We start from the raw sequence: 21,064 nt of genomic DNA, 5'->3' as shown, positions 1-21,064 counted from the left end.
CAAATCCGTACTGCCAAAATCTTAGAATGATGCCTCTATTGGTTTCAGATCACAGAAGAGCAGCACTCTTTTGACCCATTGATCAACATAGTGAAGAACCTGGCACAGTCCAGGAATCACTTCCAAGAGCAGCTTGTGTGTGGTAACCCTGCTGTGAAGGCTAAGAGAGTTTAACAACACAGAAAGAGGTTACTCTGAGCCAGATGCCCTTAATGCCAGTGAAATGGTTATATTTAATCAAATTGATCCATTTAAGACTTAATAATAGACAACATCTATGCTGGCTTCTGCTTTCTTTCTTTTTCTTGCAAACTACCTTGTACCAATGTACCCTTAAAAATACAGAGCCAAGTCCATGTTGATGTTATTTGTCCCTAAGTAGAGGGGTTGGAGGGATGTGAAATGACATAAGCAACATGAAATTATTTTCAGTTGACTCCAAACTCGAGCCATTTGCCTGAAAAAAACAAAGACCATTCCTCAAGGTTTCTCAGGGTGGTAATTTCTATGCTCTCTTACACAGGGAATGACTGCTTCGTTCCCCTCTGTGCAGTGTGCAGGATTGGAACAAACACAGATGTTTCCCCCTGTTATTTATTGTCTCATAGCTGCCATCTGTTCAGTGCAGCCTCTTGTTGTCCCTCCACCAATACTTAGCTCATAAATTCTTTGGACAAGTGCATCTTTTCATCTCTAGGATACTTGACCTAAAATTTCAGTGGCAATACAGATAAAATAATAGTAGTAATTGCAATGGTGTAAATGCAGACTTCAGCTTTCAGAGGCAGGAAACAGAAAATTTACCTTGAATGGGTATATGTATTTGTATTCCTCCAAAAGAATCCTTCTCAAATAGAAATATAGCCACATAGGATCCAAAAACATATAGCAAAGCATTACTTTTGATGAAGGATTTTTGACAAGTCATGAAATATCTCCAGATTCCCTTGAAAGGAAGGGATAGTGGAGAACAAAATACCAAATTTTAATGAACTAACGTTATTCACAATACTTTAACTTTTCCAAGTTTTTACAGAGGAAAACAAATCCACTCCCACCCGTGCTATGCAAAATATAATTGGTTGAAACTCTGCAAAATAATCACAGAAGAAAAGTGGAAAAGGAACATTTAATAACAAAGATGCATACTTTTTTGTTATATCAATTATCACTCAGACACAAATGACACCGGCTACTAGTACAGTTCCATGGAAATCACAATCTTTATTTTTGACAAAACTTATGCATATTCTATCTGTAAAATTTATAAATAGCAACAACATTAAAAGAGCTCCAGGAGGAAAAATGTTCAAGAGCATATACTCTACTTCATGCCAGCTTTAAAAAGGAATATTTAAAAAGACTTATCCAACTGCTAAATCAAGTGGTTCAGTTGGATAGTCAAGGACTATGAGCAATGGTGATTGAGCTGATGCAATTCTCTAGTAAGTCAAGGGCTGGATGCTACATCACAGATGCTATTACATGCTGGGACAGAGCTGCACTGCTCCAGGGAGGGCTCTGGGACTCACTGGACAGACAGAGCACTTGTGAGCTCCTTGGTGAGATGGGGGAGTGTGGCTGGTGGTGAAGCACTGGCACAGGATGCCCTGGCTGGTGCTGAATGCCCCATCCCTGCAAACATCCAAGGTCAGCCTGAACAGGACTCTGAGAAACCTGATCAAGAGTAAGGTGTCCCCATTCCTTGCAAGGGTTTGGACCAGGTGACCTTTAAAAGCTCCTTTCCAACACAAACTCTTGTTTGATTTCCATGCAGGGCATGTCTGTAGGACACGATCAGAGGGGACAGAGCAGCCTCTGCAGGGCTGGTGCATGACTCTGCTTGCAAGACCTGCCTGCTGGCTGGACAGGGCAGGATGGGGATGGGGTACCACAGGCTCAGAATGGTGAATCCCCAGGGCTCCCTGTGGCCTGGCTCACAGACACGGTCACACAGAGACACGGGCGTGCAGCCGAGCACACTCTATCTAACCCTAAACCTACAGGTGAATGCAAAGCTGGAGGTCATAACCCAAAGTCCTTAAACAGTCAAAATGTCCATTGATATCACCATCATTCACTCCTGGGATGATGAAATGACCTGTGCATGCAGAGGAGGAGGCAATAATAAGTGTATCCATTGCCCTAGAGCTGGTGTAAGCTGGTTCTGCCTTGGCTGCTGGCTGCTCATAGCATTTGAAGACCAGCCACGGAGCATGTTAAAAACCACAGTATTTTCTCCACTCAGAGTTGCAGAAAAGGTATGAGAGGGTATGCTAAATGACACTATAGAACAGAAGAGTCACAGGGAAATCATGAATTGAGCTCTCAAGGAGCAACTTCTGCCTGAGAGCTGAAGGGAAGGAACTCCAGGACCTGGCCTGGAAGATGCTGTGTCAATGCTGCCTTTTTGAACTATTTCAAACTATTTCACAGGTTACTGTGGTCAGCTCCTGATGAGTGGCTCATGAAGAATTGCCATCAGGTTGTACTTTCCTTTTTTTTCTTCAGGGACCCCTTCAGTTTCCGCCACAGACTATCCTTCCTCTTCATCTTCTTCTCCATCATGGACAGTGAGGACTCTTTCCTTCTAATTTCCCTCACTAATCCATGAAAGACATCATCAATGTAGAAACGCAGAGCAGCTGAAGTCTCAAAAAATGAGCAGGAATATTCTCTGGCTAAGCTCATTCCTTCTTCAGTTGAGACCTACAAAGAAAAGGAAATTCCATAAATATTGCCTATTGTACAAAACATTAATCAACATGAAAACATTACAACACATGTAGTCTGACTTCTTAGATCCTCCAAATCACTGCCCAGGAAAATAATCTGACAGCATCCAACAGATAATATTCAAGGGTGAGAGGATCAGGCTGAATTCATGAGGTATTTTGACTGAGTAGACTGGCAAGATTCATTTGCTCAGGTAGGCTGTGTCCCTGATTCTAATGCATCAATTTTTCCATGTATTTCCTCTCTTTAGCACAGTAATCCTTTGGTTTGACAGTGCTGGTACTTTTATTCTATAGGCTGGAATGGATGACTAGAAAGACTTACACAGAATTAAGGCCTTAGAAAATCCTTGTTGAGCATTAATCTAATCCTGGAGGCAGCATGACTCTTTAAGCTTTCATACCCTAATATTTCTCAGTCACATTAATTTCTGAGCATGCCTTGGAGTGTTTTGGTCCTTGCAGGCTGTAATCCTATCACTGTGCTCATACCTGAGCTGTATGAAGATCCAAAACCTATTTGTTTTTCAGCTCATCTTCCCGAAGTAGCCTTGTGTACTTACTGCTCTTGTAGAACATGTGGGAAATTTGTCTGTATTTTGAGGAACTGTACAAGCCTAGAGGGAAACAAGACAGTTTTTTTCACTGACTTCTGAGGCAAGGATCATTTTTTCTGAAATTTCCATATTGGCTACCTCTTGGCATTTGACCTGGCAGCCTGCTAAATACAAGGGTGCTCAGAATGCTGATTACTGTGTGCATCAAATAGAGTTTAAATGCTTTTCTTAAGGACTGCCACTGCCTGCCACTGAAGGTATTTTTTACACTTTGAGAGCTGATCCAATGACATGCAGGAAGTCCACAGAAAAACACAGAGCTTCTAAATGTTAACCCAGCTTCCCAGCCAATGGACTGTCCTTTCTTTTCAGTATTTGGACATAAATCTGAATAAATGAATTGTATGAGTTCCATATATGGGGCCTATTCAATTTCTAGGTCAGAAATCCCAGGCTTTGTTTTTATTTACATTTGCATATCATGATTTATTCAAGCCACTTTGCAAACATCCTTATGAAAAGGCAAAACAGTACTTTGAGATGGCCTTGTGCAAAGCTACATAATAGGCTATGAACAGTCCCAATTGCTACTGTCTACCACAAGATTCATCTCAGTGCTTTGTTCTTGTTGGGTTTGATGTTTTGGTTGTTTTCTGATTTCTAGCTTCATGCACTTAAAATCCCATTTACCTTTATTAGGGAAATAAAGCCTTGTGATTTAAGATACTCTCTCACACCTACTATGAAGAAAATGCCCTTTATGATTAAATGATGACACCTCATTGCATTTATTCCACCTATGTGTAAGGCTGGATACGGTGAGAACAGGATTTGGGATGAAAGAGAGAATCAGTTCATTCCAGCCTGGAGGTAAATCTGCACAGAGCATGTACCTGCACAACACAGAGCTCAGAATTCCTCACCATCACCTTTTGCATCGAGTCACAAACTTTGTAGCGTTTGCAAGGATCGAGTCTCTCTGCTCCAGGTACACTCTTAATTTAATTAAGAATATTGTGAGGGTAAGCAGGGAGGTTGTATGCCAGCCTGAGTAATACTTACTGACACAATGAAAGATGGTTACCACTTTCCAAGTGCTATAATTGCCAACCTTTTGCAAAAAGGGATGGGTAGCAATATGGTTCTTGTTTTTTCTCTGGGCTGCTGTGTAAGCAAAATGCATGATTCAATATGTCTATTGGGCACCATTGAGAAATTGATTGTCCGAATAGAAGACTATTTTGGCTTATTTTGGGCTTTATAATGACATTTTCTTTCCTTGCTATGCCTTGTTTGAACTGAAGGAGGAATTTTTAAAATTTTGTTAAAGATGCTGCAGTTCTAAGCAAATGATTGCACAAAGATGCAGTTTTAATGAAGATTTATGCATTCATTACCTAAAAGGAAGAAAAAATTTGCCTGAACCAAAATATCCTTTTGTTAAAAAATTTCAAGGTTGTAAATATAATTAAGATTTTAGTTCAATAATACTCAAATTAAAAAATTCCCATTCTTTTTCTGTAGGAATTTCTAGTCTTTATCCCAGTTTGCTCCTCCTTTGTTCCACTTTTTTTTCCTTTTTTTTTTTTTAATTTTCCTTTTCTAGGACTAAAAATATGCTTTCTCCATCCTACAAGGAAGAATAACTGCAGGGAAGACATGCTATGCTCTGTAATGAAACAAGACTGCTAAGAGCTGTGAGAAATGGAGAATACTCAGGAGAATTAAATAATGCAGGAAAACTTCCTTCCAATATCTTTGTGGCTGGAGGTTAGCAACTTGGCCAAATTTGGCTGGGTTTCTTTAAAAAGCAAGAAAAGTTTACTTTTGGACTCCAGTTTCTTGCCAAATTACAGAGATAACATTAAAGTTATTAATGGCAATAGTTCATTTCAAAGCATGATATTTTTTCTTAAATCTTGCCCTCAGGAGCTGATTAACTGCTTCAGCAAAATTTTAAGAGCTAGTTCAGCATGAGGAGGACACCTGGCACAAACAATTTCAGGATGATTAGCTGATGTTTTTCAGCTTCAAGGCTGAAAACATAATTTTTTTAAAATATAACATTGCAATAATTGTCATTACTGCTTCCAGCACCAATGAATATAGCTGTAGTAATTTAACTAATATGTTTGCTGAAGAATCTGTAAACACAAAGAGGTGTCTAGAGAGAAAAAAGCACATTTTTCTCTTGGTTCATCATTCGGTCAAGGGGTTAGACACCTATGGAATGAGAAACAAGGGATAAAGCTTGATGAGGTGACTGAGGCCCACATAATTCCAGGGATTTAGCCTGTTCCCATCTTATAGGCAGAAAAGAAACTATATTATAGAAATCCATTCCAGATCTGGACAGCCCAGGGACTTGCTGACAAATTGCAGCTTCCATGGGTCTGTATCAGTGGAAGATAGGATCTGTCAGCATGACATGGACAGACAGGTCAGGGAGAGAGGTCATTCTATTGAATACATATCTGGGAAGCAGAGCTTTATATCTCATCCTTAGAGTAACCCTTCTTGATTGAATCTGGCATTGTTTCCAAGAGTGTAATTCTGGTCATATTGATTCCAACTTAGCTCATTTCTGTGCTGGTAAACCTCAAGAAGGGAATGAAGGTGGAAGATAGGTGTAGTGAACATAATGAAAAAATGAAAAATTCAGAGCTAAAAGAAGTTTCCTGATCTTGGTCCAAACTTTTAAAAACTGTGGTTGTCTGAGTGGGGTTTTGATCAGGATTTAGAGAAGGACTTGAAGCTTGCAGTGCAATCAATGAGCAAGATCTCCCAAATCTATAAAATGGGAATGAAACCTCATGGATACGATGTGCAAGTGACTGGAAAACTCTTCTCTTGTAAAGCGCAGGATTCTGAGTGCCCATTTCTGAGAGAAGAAATGTGAGTTGAGAGGGAAGTGACAACATACAACTGAATCTTGTCTAGAAAACATATACCTGTTCCAAGAGCAGATGGACCCCACATGGGACTGTAGGCTGAGTTGGGAATTTCCTATCTCTGCACAGCTATAACACAGCCCAGTTTCCTCCTGAGGGGAAGCATTCACTGGCTACTAACCTCATTATATAGCATTAGGATTCTGTTTGTGGCTTTTGCAAACCTCCCCTAGAAAATTACAAGTGAGATTAAACGCAGCGCTGACAACCTGCGAAGGCTGTGATGGATGAGCTGCCATCTTTAGGACAGCCAGCTCCCCACTAAGGTCAGCTCCTGCACAAAACCACCTGGGCTGGCTGGTGGGTGGGGAGCCAGTGGCAATCATTGTCCCCCATGGGCAGTCATAAAAATACCTGAATACCTGTATCTGAGATGGAAAATGCACAGAAACTAAACAGATCAATAGTCTGCCTCTGCCCTTGGACTGTCACTAGCTGGAAAACCTCCATCAGGATGAAATTATTTTGTGTTCAGCTTTGTTACCTCCATTGGTCATGGCAGCATCAGAAGGACTCCAAGGCATATTTCACTGATGGAGATTTTACTATCAGAGTCTACAGCTTGACTCTGGGTGAGTTGGTGGGGGGTCTTCAGGCTGGGAAGTAATGCATTTCTACTTGTGCATCTCATCCCTTCTACCTAGCCTCCTTCAGATGACTTTTGCTGTTTCCTCTCATAGCTGAGACCTCCAGATTGCCATGGAGAAATCTGGAGGGTGCAGGTGGAGTGCTAAGCAGGTACTAGACTAAATTTTTCTTACAGATTTCTAACCTGGTAGTCATCATATAACTCAGTTATATAATTCAGGATAATTATATATCTAAAAACCTTGTTCTGTATTTTTTTTTCTCTGAAGGCACATAGTCTAGATCAGAGACAGATGGGTACACATGTTGCTCGAAAGATTGCTCATCTAAATCCCACTGAAGGAAATGGAAGGAATTTCTGTTGGTTTTGATCATGGTTTTCATTTTGACAGGCAATAATTTATGAGAGTTGTAAGGAAAAGACACTGAGTAGGGAGGGAAGCAGCATATTGAGCAGCTTTATTTGCATCAGTAAACAGTAAATAATAAAAGGAATAGGAATATAAAAATATAAAAATAATAGGAATAGCCATGAATAGGAGTAGGAAAAGTTCTGAGTAATGTCCCAGAAAGATCAACATCCTTTCCCTTCATGTCTGGTGGATATTTTTTTATGTTTCTCAATAAGTCCGATTCCAGAAAAGAACGACCAGATGCCAAGTTGTTTATTAGCACCTAGGTGTCAATTTGGAGATAGGCAGGCAACCAAGAAGAGTCCACACACATACTTGGGTCCCTCCCCATCACAGCCCATTCCATAAGTGTATCAGGACAAATATAATAAACTTTTGGTATAGGTGTAAGTCCATAACATATTAGAGGAAAGATCTGCAGAGATCAAAAGTATTCCCGTGATTCTCAGTCTCTAATAAGTAACTTGTCAAAAGAAAAAAAAAAAAATCTCATGGGTCTAGAAAAAGAATATCATCCTAGACAACAAAATGGAAAAGGATCAGTGTTGACTGACATGAGCAGTGATTTTTTTTTTATTCTAGCACTGACCACCAAACTTAGACTTAAGACACTTCCAGAGAACAACTGTGAGTTTTCTCATTAACCACATGATCACAGAATCATTTAGGTTGGAAAAGACCTCTAATATCATCAAATCAACCTGTTAATGTCACAGTGCCAAATCCACCGCTAAACCATGTTCTGTGCCTTATCTACATGTCTTTTGAACAATTACAGGAATTGTGACTCCACCACTATTCTGGAAAGCATATTCCAGTGTCTGAACACTCTTTCAGTGAAGACATTTTTACTAATATCCAGTCCAAGCCTTCCCTGGTCAACTTGAGGCCTTTTTCTCCCATAATTCTGCTTTATGCCTGAAACCCTGAAAAGCTCTTCACTTCAGTGGGTAGCGCTGTGTCCAGCAAGGGCTGAACTGCCTTTTGAAACACTAATCTTAAAGAAATTAGGATTTTAGTTAAAAGTTAGAAGAAACTGGGCTTGAGACAGTTACCTGAAACTTAAATAATTGATTGCCTGTCAATTTATGTTTGCTTAGCTGTGCTTGCAATGGGAAAGGATGAAACTAGTAGTTAGGTCCAAAGAGCACAAACAATTGCAACCAGAAACTCATTCTTTGCAAAACTGGAGCTACCCCAAAAGCCATTTGTATTGTCATTAATAGAAAAGGTCAGGGCGAGGAAGACTCGCCTTACTTCCTTCTTTTAAGACCCCTCCCCACAAAAATGACCCCAGACTTAATTCAAGAAGCCAACCACTCATGCTTAATAGCCATTCCAGCTAATTACCATAGGAAGCAGGGGATAGGGGGGCTGGTATTATGAATATGTATTTGTTTGAACCTTTTGTCAATAAATGGACTCTGTGACCATCTGTGATTTTGCAGTGTGTATTAGGGGGTTACCTGACACTGCTGCCCAGCGCTGAATAAACATACCCTTTCAACTTTAAATTGTTAGAGAGTCTTTTGCCCATGCCAGTTGAGTATCGGTATTAGACCAACACTCATATCTTGGTAAATCACTCCTCCTATATTGCCATCTGCCTTTCTTACAGCCAAAGACATTCACTGTAAATATTTGAATGGTGTTTTTAGAAACATGCAGTGTAAACCACTAACCAAAGAGCAGATCCATTATACCTACGTCAGTTTTGACAGTTATTAATTTTTTTCCCTGGACAAGTGTTGTATCAAGAGGCAGAGACTTCCTACAGGCTGGCATAGGGATCTTTCCAAGTGTGAAATGCTATTGTTCAGGGCAAAGCTCAAACACTTGGATATTACAGCAGGGGCTGGGGTTGAAAACATGAGCAGAAACATTTAAAAAAACTCAAGAAATATCAATCTTTCTGCCTTAAGACAAGCAGTGTGTTGTTATTTGTTGACATAATACATGCCATGGAATACCTCTTTTTAAAGAAAATGAAAAAAAGTGCTCCAAGGCATTTTACCCTTTTCTTTCTTCAGATCTTTGCACTTACAAACTGCCTATCATATTCTTGCCACTGAGCAATGGACATTTCTGAAAGAAGGGGAAAAAACCAAGATCAATTCAAAATCAATTTAGTCTGAAAAAAAATGTTGAAGACTAGAGTTTGTGTGGAACCAGTATGACCTTTTGTGGTCAGACATTCAATATAGCTATGTTTCAGTTCTAAACAAATGCAGAGCAAATGCAAAAGTTAAAGGGAAATCCTTGTCATTAAAACCTTCTGTTTTTATCTTCCTCAATGTCAAACATTCTCTTTTCTTGAATAATTTTAACTTAATTTTAAAGTGAATTACTGCTTAGAAGAATAATGCTGAAACTTTTTCTTTTGAAAATGTAAACATTTTAACTTCATATATGGTCCCATTCCCAAATGTAAACACTGCAGTTAACCATTTGATTTGGCCAGGATTCCACTGGAGTTCACAGCTGGTTTCCACTGCCACAAAACAGCATTTTTCATTCAGCCAAACAGGTGTACCTTACTTTTTCCCCCTTAGTCCCTGGGTAAGCATCCTCTTTTTTTCAAGAGCCTGCACAGTTAATAAGTAACATGGTACAGAAAAATGAAAGGATAATTTCATGTCAATGCCATTACTCTTAAATTCATTTGGAAATCTTCAGAAGTAATTAGTTGGAGAAGCCTCACTCCAGCTTCATGGCAGGCAATTCTGCAAACACTTCTTTTCAGGCATTCAGGATTATGAGACCACAGAACTCATTATTATCATGAAGGTGTTGCAATTAGCTCTATTCCTCCTTCTCCCTCTCTAGAGTGTGGACTTCATGGAAGTTTTCCATGTTTTCCTTTTGGTCTAGTCACTCTGTGATACTTTTTTATTGGTTTCACACTGGAGCATTTTTGGTGACCAGAATGGGGTCCAGCTGGAGCGGCCATGGGTGTAGGCAGGATTAGCAGACTGAGCCAAGGAGAAGATGAAATTTTGCTGCGTGAATTTGTGCTCTGAAGAGCCTGGATGCCATGGAAATAGCACATGGCCCAGCAATGCACATCTCCTCCTCAGCTGCTCCAACCTCCAAAGAAATTCACATTACAGAGGCTCAGAAATTCCTTCTCTTCCCCTTGTAACTTGGGCTTTGCTTTAGGAAGGAAGGAATGGACAGGAAGGAAAATGCAGGTCTAGAAATGCAGTAAATCATAGAATTCTGTGATGATCTTTGTGTGTTGTTTTTAGCGGATGGCGTGTGGAGAGTGTGGGATTGTAAAATTAATTGTTCATTTTACTAAAGGAAAACCATTTAATTGTCTTGACGAAAAAAAAAATAGACAAAACCACAGAGATTGATGTGTTCCAAATACTGTACTTCACACCTGGTTAGTCACAATGGTGTGACATGAAACTCTTAAAGTCTGTTCTGAGCATGTGTTTTTGTTTGATCCAAGGGAACTGTTGGGGGTTTTGAAAAAAATCTGATGAAGCATCACTGAACACTTGTTCTTATGCAATTCACTATTGACCCCTGTTAGATTAGACTGACACTTTCTCTGCTATAGTAATTTCTGCGCTCTTGTGAGAAAACTCCAAGCTAACACTAGCTATTTTATTTAAATGTATCTCTCGTGCATTTTCATACGTAAAAATTCTAGATTCAATTTAAACATGAATAATTTCTGTAGATTTTATGCATCTTTTGTGATGAAGATTACAGTAATTTCATGATCATAAGCCGCACTGAGTATAAGCCGCACTTCCTGGTGCCAGCAACTTTTCATTCTTTGTCCATACATAAGCCGCACCTGATTATAAGCCGCACGTTACCATACAGAGTGTGATCAAAGGTATCTGTTCTATCACCATCTGTTGAGGGTGGGGGCAGTGATCCTTATCTCAACGGCAGATATTCTGCTAATGGGCCATCCATTGAAACCAGGCAGGGCATTGTTCTTTATCTTTTCACAATCCATCCTTCCTCCAGCCAGTCATTTTCTGCTCATGGCCATTGAGTCCCACTGTGGGACTGATAAAATTACTGCATCCCATTGGAAGTTGCTCCAGCCAGGGGGAAGAGCCCAACATTTCTTACCAAGATAAAAACAGAGGTTTTGGGACACTAAGGGAGCCCCTTTCTCCACTGGACTCCAGAGGAAAACCGGATTTCTCCACATCACCACTGGACCTCCAGAGGGAAACTGCACCTTGTACAGGAGCACTGCTCCAACTGAGCCACATCTGTCACTGCAGGAGGATGCAGCCACCATGGAATGGGACTGCTACCAACACCCTGCCTGACAGGGTGTCAGGTTGTACTCTGACTTTGTCAGGGTTTGCGGTTTCTTGGGGTTTGTAGTGCTGTATTTCTATTTTAATTTCCCTAGTAAACAACTGTTATTCCTAATTCCCATATCTCTGCCTGAGAGTCCCTTGATTTCAAAATTACAATAATTTGGTGGGAGGGGGTTTACATTCTCCATTTCAAAGAGAAGCTCCTGCCTTTCTCAGCAGACACCTGTCCTCCAAACTAAAACAGCAACTTTTTGTTCTTTGTTTGTATATAAGCTGCACCTGATTATAAGCCACACTTTTGGTTCAGACCAAAATTTTAGTCAAAATGGTGCGGCTTATAATCGTGAAATTACTGTACTAATATCTGTATAGTTGTTCTCTTAATTTTGGAGTTTTATTATTTTTCCACCTTTTGGATCCAGAATATTCTTGTGACATAGGATCTATTCCTTCAGGTAATTTCATTTCTACTTTGGGCAAAATAAAGATTAATATCCTCCATGCAGTTGCTTAGCTGCAAATCTAGCAAAACAGATATTTTGGTCCATTGTTTCCAACTTGTGACAATGTTATTTCATTATTTCACAGATGTAATGCTAAATAACAATCAACATCTCATTTCATGCAAGAATCACTACAGAATCAGGGTTCTGTCTGCAGGTTAGACTTTGAAATTGTTCTTCTCCACTACAGACTGTACTCTTTTGACTTTATCTTGTCAAAAGCATGACTGATGAGTGGGTTAAAGCATCTTTACATCAGGAAGTGTTTCTAAAGAGATGGCCTCAGGATCTGACTGAATTGGATACTCAAAGCCACATGATCCTGCATCAGTCAGCAATAGCTCTGGGTCTAATTTGAAGAGAATGTGGAAGTGTTAAATCCTTAGCATCTGTCTTCAAGATGAATAAGTTCAGGTCAATTGCTAAAAGCATTTTTCAGAGATCTGACAATTTTCTAAATTGTCCATCATCTTTAAAGGTTCTTTGATTGCAATGCTCAGCTGAAGACATAGATGGCCATAAGATGGTTGCAAAAAGAAGACATTTCTGCATCAGTTTCACATGGACATCCGCTGTTTTTTGTAAGGGAGAAAAAAAATCTAGGAATTGCAGTCCTGTTTTCACAAGAAAGGATTTTTTCCCAATTTTTTTAAAGCAACAACAAATAAATCAATTATCATCTGCTAACAGCAGATGGTTGTTTTAAAAAATTGCATGTAAAAGGAGCTGCAAATGTACATTTTAGACTTCTTTTTAAGCAAACATAAAATTAGTGGCATTCAACTCTTATTTTAGCACTTTAAGTGGTTTCTATTGTTTTGTGAGCACAAGTTGACTATTAATCCAGTAGAGACAGCCTCCATATCTTTTATCTATCTGTAAACTCGTGTAAGGTATTTTCAGTTATGTGTTAGGCATTAAATTTCCACTCTACTTCAGTTCTTCATCAGGACACAGGCACTAAGCACACTGGAGACTGAATAAATAAACTTAATTCCTGGTAATCTTTACAAATCTCCCTGATATTATATTACTTTGTCCCTAACAGCAATATTTTGTCTTGAAAACACTCAATCAACCCGAAAAGACAATAAAGAAGGAGTCAGTAAGAAGAGAAGATCAGGAGTCTGTTTTCAGTGTTCTATTTTCCTCAGTTGTCTACTGAAAATTAAAAAATGTGATCCAAGAAATTCGAAGGGAACCAGAAAAAAATCTGGAGACATAAATGCAAATCAAGGAAGAAGCAGAAACAGGTATATATTTTTTGTGCATGTTTGTACATGTAAACAAGAACTGTAAATTAAGTAAAAGAAGATCACCCCACAGCCTGAGTATTAGATTCACAGAAGTGGAATAATCTTTTGAGTCAAAGTAGCCAAAGCTTGTGTTTAGCTAAATGCCTGATTTTTGGACAGACAACTGGAATTGAGTTCTCAAAATCCCCTTTTGCATGAGATGAATATGAGTTTCCAACACTGGAATAAAAGGATCACCCAAAAAAAAAAGCAGTAAAGAGTATTGTTTGTCCTAACAGCACACATTGCTTCCCATCACTTTTGAGTGCAGCATACATATATTCTGGTGTACAGTTTTCACATCTAAACATACTCCCAGATCCAGATTGCAGGCAGACAGGGAACACCATCTTAAGTTTGTGGCAGTGAAAAGAAAATTGCAAGAGACTATCCTTCCTCCTTTCATTTCCACAGAGCTGTGGTCTGCTGGTATTCAGCAATTCTGTCCAGGCTGCTGAAGTAAGTGTTTGACAGAAGGGAGGCAGAAGAAGAATTTATAATAGATTCATAAAGATTTAGACAACAATAAAATCTTTCTTTCTTTCTTTCTTTCTTTCTTTCTTTCTTTCTTTCTTTCTTTCTTTCTTTCTTTCTTTCTTTCTTTCTTTCTTTCTTTCTTTCTTTCCTTCTTTCTAAAATCATTTACAGAAGTAAGCACATGCTGAAAACTATGAGGTAGCGAAGCATCTTATGCATAGTCTATGGAGTAATGTTTCACTACTCCATGTTTTATTTGAGGTTTTTTTTAAAGAAAAAAGCCAATCAATGCAATGAGATGAGGATTTACTTGAGTTGCTTTTAAAAGAAAAAAGTTATTGGATGCAATGAGAGAGGGATGAGCTGTCAGAAAATAGGAGTGGTGAATCATTGTGGTTGTTTGTCCTGCAACATGTAATTAATTTTGAGGGTTTTGTAATTTTGAAGTTTATTAGGAAGGTCTGTCAAACAATCTCATTACAGGAAATACTGCAGAGCATCTTTATTAAACTAATGGCACTGATCTTCCCCATGTCAATATTAATTCAGGGAAAGTTTTACACTTTTCAGAATATGAATTGATTGAAAAAATTATGAAAGCTTTATGGAGCCTTTCTTTTTCAACTCCTCTCTAGTGTGATGAAAGGAGAGCTTCACGGAAGAGCAGAATGGTTTTTTGTGGTCAGAGGAACATTTGAAGCAAGAGATCCATGACACAGGAATGTCAAACCAAGAATGACAGCTGAATAAGGAGCATTAAGTTACAACGTGTGATGTGGCCTCCCATGTGGACAATGCATGGCAGAAGTCTGGACAACTGCATAGAAGGGAATAACAACAAGAAATGCACAGAGGGAGAAAAATTAATCTTAAATGGTTGGTGGTTAGGAAGAGCCATAAGAACACATTAGCTAATTAGACATAACAAGCTCTAATATTGCCTGTTAACCTTGCTCAAATTACCTGGCTTTTTTGGATGTTTTCCATGGTAACCTGTTCACCTGTCTGTGGTTAACTTGTCCTGCTCAGGGCAAGCTCCCTGTTCAGGGGGCATTTGCTTTGGAAAACCCTTCTGTGGTCCCTACCCATGGGTTTTGATTTGCAATAAGACTGAGCACCCTAAAGTAACCATAGTGTCAGCTGACAGCTGGCAGAACCTTAACTTTGTGCAATATAGCACCAAACTTGCTCGCTTACATCCCCAAGAGCTGTTGAATTCTTTACTAACAGAAACTTAAGCAATGGTGATGCTGGGGGGTTAATGAGTAGAGTTTTTTTCCTAGATTTTTTTTCCTGAAGCCATGCCAAAAATGCTTCTTCTTGTTTATTACCTTAAAGAAACAATATAATAAACCAAGAGAGAAGCAGAAGAATGAAGGTGGAAGGATGGTGGCAGGGAAGAAGACAGATTACATCTTTATTATTCTAGCTTGAGGGTAGAATGAGAAAATAGAATCTTAACAAACAAAAAGGAAGAAATTCCTTGCTAGAAGCATTTGTTTAACCTCTTCTATCCATGATGTATCCTTCCAATTATGCAGATACTCTTGATATACCAAAGCTACTATGTTAATACACTCTGTGAGCCAAAATCACGATTATAACTGATAAACTCATATTCTTACCCAGAGTAAGAGACTTTTCAGCCCACCACTGACAAAGCTGTAGCTCAGTTTACCCAGCAGCGTGTGTGAATATGCATCTACACACACAAAGACACACAGACCACAAGTGCTGCTGGGATCTGGTTGAACCTTTGGTAGAAAATGTTGACCTTACAGCATTTGGTGTGGATTCCGACAAAACATCATTCTAAGGAGTCCCTTCAGTACTGGGAGGCATTCAGCATTAGCTCCTCTGCAGATTAGAAGTGGTTTCTGACATTTATTTATTTCTCATGCTTCATGCAACTGGTTCATTCCATGCCTTCAGTCTGGACAGGCTCTGGAAATGGCAGTGAGAAGGTGAAAACACCTTTCAGAATGCGAAGAAAAACATTTCAGAATGTGTAGATACAACCCAGGATGCCCTTTTCTCAACGTTTTCCACAATTTTTTGTAAAGAAAGCCAAGTGAACCCTTCTTCTGCATCCCTCCATAGAGAAAAGAGTAAAAATTGAAAAAAAAAAAAAAGTTTAAAAAAATAAGTTGAAAATTAAATACAGGAAACAGATTAAACAGAAGATATGATAAATACATAAGCAACATTATGAAAATAATACAGTAAGTTGCATATTCAAATAATACATTAAAACATGAATAGTATTAAGTAAGAGTGGGGGAAAGACAAATATCTTTTTTCAGGAGTAACTACTTGATCTGGTTTATTAAATATTATCAATATTTAATCACCAATAATCATGGTGGGCTCTTACATAAATCTGGAACCTGTGCAGGTTGACTTCCATGCCTGAATGAGGAATATCACAGCTCAGACTATGGAGTGGAAATCACAGAATCATCATAGAATAGTCTGGGTTTGAATGGACTGAAAAAATCATCTTGTTCCAATACCCTGGGCAAGAAGGACAAGACACCTTCCACTAGACCAGGTTTCTCCAAGCCTGTCACACTTTTGTTGATGCAGCCCAGGACACAGCTGGGGCTCTCAGGGCTGCCAGTGCGTGTGTCTGGCTCATGTGGAGCTTCTCTCCAGCCAACACCCCCAAGTCCTTCTCCCCAGGGCTGCTCAAACCATTCTCTGCTTTGCCTGTATTTCTGTGTTGGGTTGAGCTCCATGAGGTTCAGACAGTTCCACTCTCCAGCCTGTTCAGGCTCCTCTGGATTACATCCCTTCCCTCCACCATCTGACCTCACCACACAGCTTGGTGTCATCATCAAACTTGTGACATCCAGGTATGATAGTGACAAAGAAAGACATCACACTTGGATGATTTTTGGTTTTTTTTTTCTTCTTTTTTTTTTTTTTTTTTTTTTTCCCAGAAAGCTTGCTTACTTTTCCCTAATGGCTGTTTTTCTCTAATTTTCTTAAATGCATAAATGAGAGTAGATTTGGGGGAACAAAATTGCTGGTGTTAAAAGCAGCAACTGGTGAAAAAAACACTAAATGCTTGAAGACTTAACAGTTGCTGTCACTAGCAATTCAGGACATGTTATCACCCCATTATTTTTTTACCTGTAGAAATAAAATGAGTGTTATCAAATAGTTTGGAAAATGACAACAGTATGTGGTAAAGTTTTGTTCTATGTGGTGAAAGGAGTATTAATAAGAGGACAGGTATAATATCTTTGAGGAAAAGATGTGGAAAAGTAAATGTAGATCCCTTTCAGAGAGGAGAGAGAGTTGCTATGGTTGACACAAATTTTTGAAGGTGAAATTAAATATTTTCTGCTGAAATATGTATAGAAATCAGAGAATCATAGAATAGTTTCATATGAAAGAGAACTCTGTAGGTCACCTGGGTTTGTTTCTGTTTTTTCTAACTACATACTAAACTTTAAAAAATTGATTAGCTACTTTAAATCCTTTTTTTGTAATGCTTTTTTTTAATCAAAAAGAGTGCAAATCAAAGTAGATTGCATATTATGAAGGAATGCAGGCCTTGATAATGTGAGAAAGAAGGGCTCACAACATGAGACATAGAAGATAAAGTACTCAACTCTCCTGCCATATGAGCGTGATCAAATAAAGCTGAATTCCTGAAGTAAATGGAAAACAAATTTTTCACCTTAGTTACACCTTACTTCAGACCCTAAAGAAACAGACTTGCACAAGCAGTGGCCCATCTCTGAGCCATTTCCTTATACCTGTCCATAACAATTAAAAATGGGTAGTAACAAAGGGACAGGAAAAGAAGGCAAGAATTTCGACCACAGATGGCTTAAAATGATCCAAGAGAAAATTTGTTTTATATCCAGAATAATTGCACCCTTTCATGATATTCAACTTTGGACAGTGAGCTCTACCCACATTAAAAAAAGGTTGGTTTGCCCTTGTTTCCCTATGTAGATTTGACATTTATGGCAATGGTCATTTTTCTCTGATGTCTCTGGTGAAAGATGAATGATTTTGATCTATATCCACTGTTCAATACTACTTCCATTCTGGAACATACACTGAACTTTGTGCTCCATAATGTGATGGTGGGACACACTGCAGACTGAAGAAAAGCTGTACCTACGGAATAAGTAAATAGGTTAAATGAAAATTATACTACAGCTCATGCACCATAGGATTTAGCCGTTTTCAATTTCTTTGGTCTTCTAGGGATTAGGTGGCTGATGTTGACTCACTTTTTAGTTACTGGTGTTTTCTGCATTTGTAAACCATGCAGTGCTGTGAAATCAATAAGGCTACTCATAGAAAATACAAACGTTTATAGTCTGCCTATCAGTTGTACAAGTTTTCTTGTCTTGTGTAAGGATCTTTTTAGCTGTCTTAGGTGCAGCCCAAAAAAGATTTTCTGAGGTGGAGGAGAGGAGAGGGTTGGAGAGGAGAGGGTTGGAGAAGGTTGGAGAGGAGAGGAGAGGAGAGGAGAGGAGAGGAGAGGAGAGGAGAGGAGAGGAGAGGAGAGGAGAGGAGAGGAGAGGAGAGGAGAGGAGAGGAGAGGAGAGGAGAGGAGAGGAGAGGAGAGGAGAGGAGAGGAGAGGAGAGGAGAGGAGAGGAGAGGAGAGGAGAGGAGAGGAGAGGAGAGGAGAGGAGAGGAGAGGAGAGGAGAGGAGAGGAGAGGAGAGGAGAGGAGAGGAGAGGAGAGGAGAGGAGAGGATTGTGCTCCATTTATTTCTCATTTAACAGCTGTCCTGGAGCATCTGTACTGTCATGAGTTGACCAGCAATCACCACCTAAATTCTAGGCAGAATGTGTTCCTTGTGAGAAGGCTGCCATTAGATATCATTCCATCATTGTCTTTTTGTTTTGAATGGTTCTTTCTCACAATTCTTTATGTACTTTCACTTCTTATCAGCATACATGTGTACTTTTATCACATTTCTACTTTCATTTACCTAGGCTAAAGAAATTAAACTGTCTCTAATTTTCTCTGATAGGACCAGCCTGATACACATGCTCTGCATCTGTTTCAATTTGAACTTGATCATCATCCATAAGCAACTACACTAAATCTTAACTGAGTTTTCACTTGTATGTTTTATAATACCATCAATGCTTCCATGTCCCTGATAGACAAATCATTCCAAACACCTCTTGAAGTGGCATTTATTTTATGCACAATTTCATGATGTTTGTAGTCTATAACCACCTTGCATGTGGCTGATATATCCAAGATTTCTCTCCAGCCTCCAAACTGATATGTTACAGTAAACAGCCTTGCTATTAGTCCTTAAGGACATGGCCTTGCACTTTTTACAATTGCATTTAATTCTACTTCTATCACTCCTCTGGGTCACACAGCTTTTCCTCTTCAATAATCCTGTCTCCTCTAGATAGAAAATGTTTCTACTTTGTGTTATCAGCAAATTGTGTCAGAGCTCTCCTGCATTTTTATGCCTAAGTCATTAATGAAAAAGTTAAAGATCAGCAAATTGAAGGGTAATGCCTAATATTCTTAGGGCTAGATCCAGTTTCTACTAGTGAGGTCAGAACCAAATCCTCTCTTTCTGAAATGTTACTTAAATTTAAGAGTGTGTGTGGCTTTATATGTGTGCAATCCAGCTGTCATAATTTTTTTGCCAGTAAATCACCCGTTTCTGTTGGCCCATCTCAACTAACCCATCTGTTATGGTTCTGCAGAACATAGTGGAGAAAAGGCTGATTTATGAAATGCTGGATGGCTGTCCCTATTTTTATTAATGTGTGATTATAACTTCCCCGCTACATTGAGTGAAAATAGTCTAATGGCATTGCTTTCCATGTGAAAATACTGAGCTGACAGAGACTAAATGCTCGATGGCAAGGAGCCATAAAGCTGTGCTGCTTCAGACACCCCACTCTGAGAATAGCCCTCCATTTGGCTCCCAGCACTATGGGGGGCCTGGTTCATGACCCAGGCTGGTCGTCAGCACAGCTTTAATTCCAATAATCCAACGCCTTCAGGCTTCTCTGTGAATTATCTGCACGGGCTTGCCATTTTTTGGAGATGGGAATGCAGCAGATGGGGAGTTGGAGAGGCCAAACTGTTGAAAGTCAGTGATAAGGCAAGGGAGGGAGGAAGGGAAAAAAAAAGGATTGGGGATTAAAAGAAAAAAAAAATAAAAAAAAAAGCTGTGAAAGACAAGCCTGTGGTTTGTGTGCCACCTGCTAACCCCAGGCCTTCTGATCTCCTCTCGGTGAACCGTAGAGGCAGCAGTTGGAAAGATCAGATACACGCTCAGGGCAATCTGTCAGAAACAACTCTGTCACATTCCACAGCACTAAAACCCACAAAAATAAAAACTATGTGCTTAAAAGTGCCACTGCCCCATATATGTGAGAAGCGCTCTTTTAACACAGAAAAAAAATCTGTGAACATCACTCCTGTTCTGACATTATTTTTTTTTTTTTTTAACATCAGTAAAATATTAGTTTTTTTGGTTTTTTTTAATCTCCCGTAAGCATCTTTACCATGTTTGTTTGCCTCTGGCAACACAGTTGTAATGTCATTCTCATGGCGCTACACTGAATTCCATCATACAACAAATGAATTAAGAAATGGCAGAACAAACCAAGAGATAAATCCAACAATTATGATTTAAGCTATTTAAATACAGTAAATTCACAAATACAAGCCGCACGGAGTATAAGCCGCACTGTTGGTGTGTTGGCAACTTTTTGTTGCACTAAGTGGGGTACTGGAGTATTTTCTTCTCCCTCAAACCTCATTATACCTGGGTCACCCACAAGAATACACTTGGGATTTTGTCTGAGTCTCTACAACGAAACCACCTTGAGCTGGCAGAATTTGGCAAAGCTGGGTGCTTTTTGTTGAAGGGAATATAGGAATTGTAATGAGGTCAGGGCTGGAACGTACAAGGCTCTGTGTCAGGATGTTTTCACAGCATTTCTACAAACTGTGCTGGAGTATGCTTGGGATGGTTCAGTGAGTTTCAGTGCTTCTATAATGGCTAAATATAGTCACATATTTTGAAAGGTAAATTTAAAAGCCATCACCTAAGCAGCCTAACCTCTTTAGCTACACAGTGTGGTTCCCTGGTGCCCAGAGATCCAGAAATCTACTGATTGACCACACTATCTAATATATAGTAATTTCACGATTACAGTAAATTCATGATTACAAGCCGCACCGTTTTGACTAAAATTTTTCTCCCACACCGGAAATGCGGCTTACGCTC

The 21,064-nt window shown here is 39.3% G+C and overlaps 1 protein-coding gene across 1 annotated transcript in view; it reads right to left on the bottom strand.

Annotated features, from left to right (window-relative positions):
• Window positions 1-1,204: 1,204 nt before the first annotated feature.
• The window catches only part of RIT2 (Ras like without CAAX 2), a 182,871-nt gene continuing 163,011 nt past the window's right edge, over window positions 1,205-21,064 (bottom strand). The window contains exon 6 of the mRNA XM_033085990.2: window positions 1,205-2,709. Coding sequence (XP_032941881.1) covers window positions 2,482-2,709 — 228 coding nt within the window. The 3' untranslated portion in view covers window positions 1,205-2,481. The remainder of the gene's footprint in view (window positions 2,710-21,064) is intronic.

The sequence above is a fragment of the Catharus ustulatus genome, chromosome Z (genome assembly GCF_009819885.2).
Source record: "Catharus ustulatus isolate bCatUst1 chromosome Z, bCatUst1.pri.v2, whole genome shotgun sequence".
In the NCBI taxonomy this organism is placed as follows: domain Eukaryota; kingdom Metazoa; phylum Chordata; class Aves; order Passeriformes; family Turdidae; genus Catharus; species Catharus ustulatus.
The sequence above is the reverse complement of the archived record's forward strand: the minus strand, read 5'-3'. Positions and strand labels throughout refer to the sequence as shown.